At 41.3% G+C, this 3,837-nt stretch overlaps 1 protein-coding gene across 1 annotated transcript; it reads left to right on the plus strand.

Moving 5' to 3' along the window:
• Positions 1–241: 241 nt before the first annotated feature.
• Positions 242–3,324, plus strand: LOC131228139 (putative disease resistance protein RGA4). The gene has a single exon (XM_058223971.1). It carries the CDS (start codon positions 250–252, stop codon positions 3,322–3,324), a length of 3,075 nt encoding a protein of 1,024 aa, XP_058079954.1. The 5' UTR covers positions 242–249.
• The last annotated feature ends 513 nt before the right edge of the window (positions 3,325–3,837 follow it).

Below are 3,837 nucleotides of genomic sequence, written 5' to 3' on the forward strand. Positions count from 1 at the left end.
GTGGAAGCTAAACGCAGAAAATTGCAGATCGGCACCTTCCTTTCAGCATCGAACCGACTGGTGTCCCGTTCAAATATGGCAGCTAAGTTAAAGGAGATAGGGTAGAGATTAGATGCGATTGCTGAAGAGAGGTCTCAATTCCATTTGAAAGAGGGAGAATGGGTGTTGGATATTAAAGGCCGAGAACCAACTGACTCGTTTGTAATTGAATCAGATGTTTATGGAAGGGAAGAAGATAAAAGAAGGGTAATGGAGTTACTGATTAATGAGGATTACATAGAGGATGTTATGGTCATTCCTATTGTCGGTATGGGGGGCCTTGGTAAGACAACAGTTGCTCAGCTAGCATACAATGATGCGAGGGTGGAGAGGCATTTTGATTTAAGAATGTGGGTTTGTGTGTCAGATGATTTCGATGTGCGGAGGCTAACAAAAGCAATTTTAGAATCTGCTGCAGACAGAAAATGTGATCTCCTAGATGTGGATTTACTGCAACGTCGCCTCCGAGAAAAGCTGAGTGGGAAGAAGTTCTTACTTGTGTTGGATGATGTATGGGACGAAAATCCCGAGAAATGGTATCGGTTGAAACAATTTCTCAGAGGAGGTGCAAGGGGTAGTAAAATCATAGTAACTACCCATATTGAAAACGTTGCTTTAATCATGGGCACTCTCACTCCTCACCATTTGCGGAGATTATCGGAAGATGATTGTTGGTCTCTGTTCAAGCAGCGGGCATTTGGGCATGGAAGACAAGAACATCCAAACTTTGTAATGCTTGGAAAGGAAATTGTGAAGAAGTGCGGGGGCATCCCTCTGGCAGCGAAGGCACTCGAAAGCTTGATGCGCTTCAAAACAGAGGAAAGAGAGTGGTTGTTTGTCAAAGAAAGTGACATTTGGATTCTGCCTGAAGAAGAGAATCGCATTTTACCTGCTTTGAGGTTGAGTTATTATCATCTTCCACCACATTTAAAGCAATGCTTTGCATACTGCTCAATATTTCCAAAAGATCATATAATCGTGAAGAAGAAGCTAATCCAACTATGGATGGCAGAAGGTTTTATTAAATCATCAGACAGAAGAAAACAAATGGAAGACATCGGTGGAGAGTATTTCAATAATCTATTATGGCGGTCCTTCTTTCAAGATGTTCACAAAAATGATGATGGGAATATAGTATGGTGCAAGATGCATGACCTCGTGCATGATCTTGCATGCTCTGTGGCTGGAAATGAATGCTCGATTGTGCAGTTAAAGAATGCAGTGAGTATCCCTAACATATCTCGTCGTTTGTTGTTGGATTGCGGGTATAACATATGTGTCCTAACAGACCCAAAGCCCTCAAGGAGAGCAAACCATTTACGAACGCTGCTTGTGCTTAGAAATCTGCATTTCAGCATTTCTCATAATGTTTTGCTACATTTTATGTTCTTACATGTGCCAGAATTAGACAGAACGAATGTCACCAAGGAGTTGTTGGTTTCAATCAGCAGGTTGAAGCGCTTAAGATACCTCCAGCTGTATATTTTTAAAATACGAGCCCTTCCTCAATCCATTTGCGCCCTTCACCATTTGCAAACCTTTAGACTCTCGGACTGTTATAATCTTGCAGAGTTACCCAGGGACATGAGCAAAATGACTAGCCTAAGACATCTTGAAATGAGTAGATATGAAAAATTGACCCATATGCCAGCTAATATGGGAGAATTAAAGTTCCTTCAGACTTTGCCAATATTCATAGTTGGTAAGGATAGTGGATGTGGTATAAGAGAGCTGCAGGGTCTAAACCTTGGAGGAAACTTAACTATTCGAAACCTCGAGAATGTGATGTGTGCAGCAGATGCCCAGGAAGCAAACTTGAAGGATAAGCCAAACCTTTGTAAGTTGCACTTTTCATGGGGTCGGGATATTGATCTTCAGTTGGAAGGAAACGTGGAGCAAACCCTTGAAGGTCTCCAACCGCATCCAAATCTCAAAAGGTTGACTGTGGAAGAGTACATGGGTGTCAAATTTCCGCATTGGATGTGTTCTTCATCACTTCCAAATCTGATTAAAGTTTCAGTGATTAATTGCAGAAGATGCGAACAGCTCCCCCTGGTCAGCCACTCACCATTCATTGAAGTTCTTGTGATACAAGGAATGGATGCTTTGAAATCTATTGACAACCATTTCTCTGGCGGTGATGATGTCACAGAGAGATTTCAGTCACTGAAAAAACTCAGCTTGAAAGATATGCCTAATTTGGAGTGGTCAGGATTCAATGGAAGAGAAGTACTACTCCCTCACCTTGTCAAATTAACTGTCTCAGGATGTCCAAAGTTAACAACACTTCCATGCCTTCCATCTCCGAAAGAATTGGTATTGATTGATAGTAATGAGATGTTGTTAGGTTCAGTGGCAAACCTATCCTCACTTTCCTCCCTCAGGGTTGAAGTTTTCAAGGAACCAAGGTCGCTGCCAGATGGGTTGTTTGAAAACCATACCCATCTCTTGAGACTAGATATTAAGGAATGCCCAAAGCTAGAGTCTGTAACTAGGGAGCTTGGAAACCTTGCTGCTCTAGAGTATCTGTTTATTTGTGGCTGCAGTTTGTTGGTATCTTTGCCAGAGGAGTTACAAAACCTCACCTCTCTTCGTGTGCTGTCGATTGATGGGTGCAATGGTCTAACGTCCTTGAGATTACAAGGCTTGAGCTCTCTTCAAAGTCTATTAATCCAGGGGTGTCAAAGCTTAACGAGTTTGATAGGGGGACTGCAACACCTCACTGCCTTACAATCCTTGACCATTAACATATGTCCGGAGCTGGCATATTTACCAGAGGATATGCAACACCTTACTTCCCTTCGACAACTCACCATCTCGAGCTGTCAGAAGTTGACATGTTTGCCGGAAGGGCTACGACATGTCACAACACTGGAAGAGCTAGGAATTGGTGGTTGGACAAGTGGAATGACTCTGTCGGAGTGGATAGGAAACCTGTCCTCCCGTCGACATTTGGAGATTGAGGGTTGTTATAAATTGACGTGTTTTCCATCATGGTTGCAACTCCTAACAAACCTCCAAATTCTAAAAATCTGGAATTGGCATAGTCTAACAGCTCTGCCGGAGTGGATAGGAAACCTGTTATCGCTTCGATTTTTGGATATTTCCTGTTGTGGTAAATTGGAGTGTTTGCCATCAGGGTTGCAACTCCTTACAAATCTCCAACGTCTAAGAATCAGTCACTGTCCCAAATTAGAGAAGCGATGCCAGAAGGAGAAAGGCGAGGATTGGCACTACATATCACACATCCCAGATATCCGTATTCACGAGGATTTCCCCGTTTAGGATTGTAAGTACCACTTTTCACTCAAAACTTATCTTTGCTTTATAACCTGGGGATTTCTACTGGAAAGCTCTTTACTAATAATACCTTTGGGAATTTTATAAAATACGACATCATTAAGACTCTATTTAAATCTTAGTAACTTTCTAAAATTATGTTCGCATTAAACTACCTAACTAATCAAGCTATTTGTCAAAGGGGTACCATATGTCATGTTTTTCATAAAATGACAAAAATTCCCATACTTAATGATATAGCTCAAGTACTTAAATGTAAATATCGTATTTATGAGGTGTTTATTGTTGAAAGCTGTTGGTAGCAAGGGGCTATTGGTCAGTGCTCTGTGGATTTATTTGCCTTATCATTTTATGGCATGATTCAAAAATTAAGTCACGTCCAAATCTCAGGTGGACTAAGGAAATAGTGGTCTTTAAGCGCCCACAATTAAAAACTTCTTAGAGGCCACAAAAGCTTTGGATCAAGCTTATATTTATTATCCGGAAATGCTTTTTAAG

Source organism: Magnolia sinica, chromosome 15 (genome assembly GCF_029962835.1).
Source record: "Magnolia sinica isolate HGM2019 chromosome 15, MsV1, whole genome shotgun sequence".
Lineage (NCBI taxonomy): Eukaryota > Viridiplantae > Streptophyta > Magnoliopsida > Magnoliales > Magnoliaceae > Magnolia > Magnolia sinica.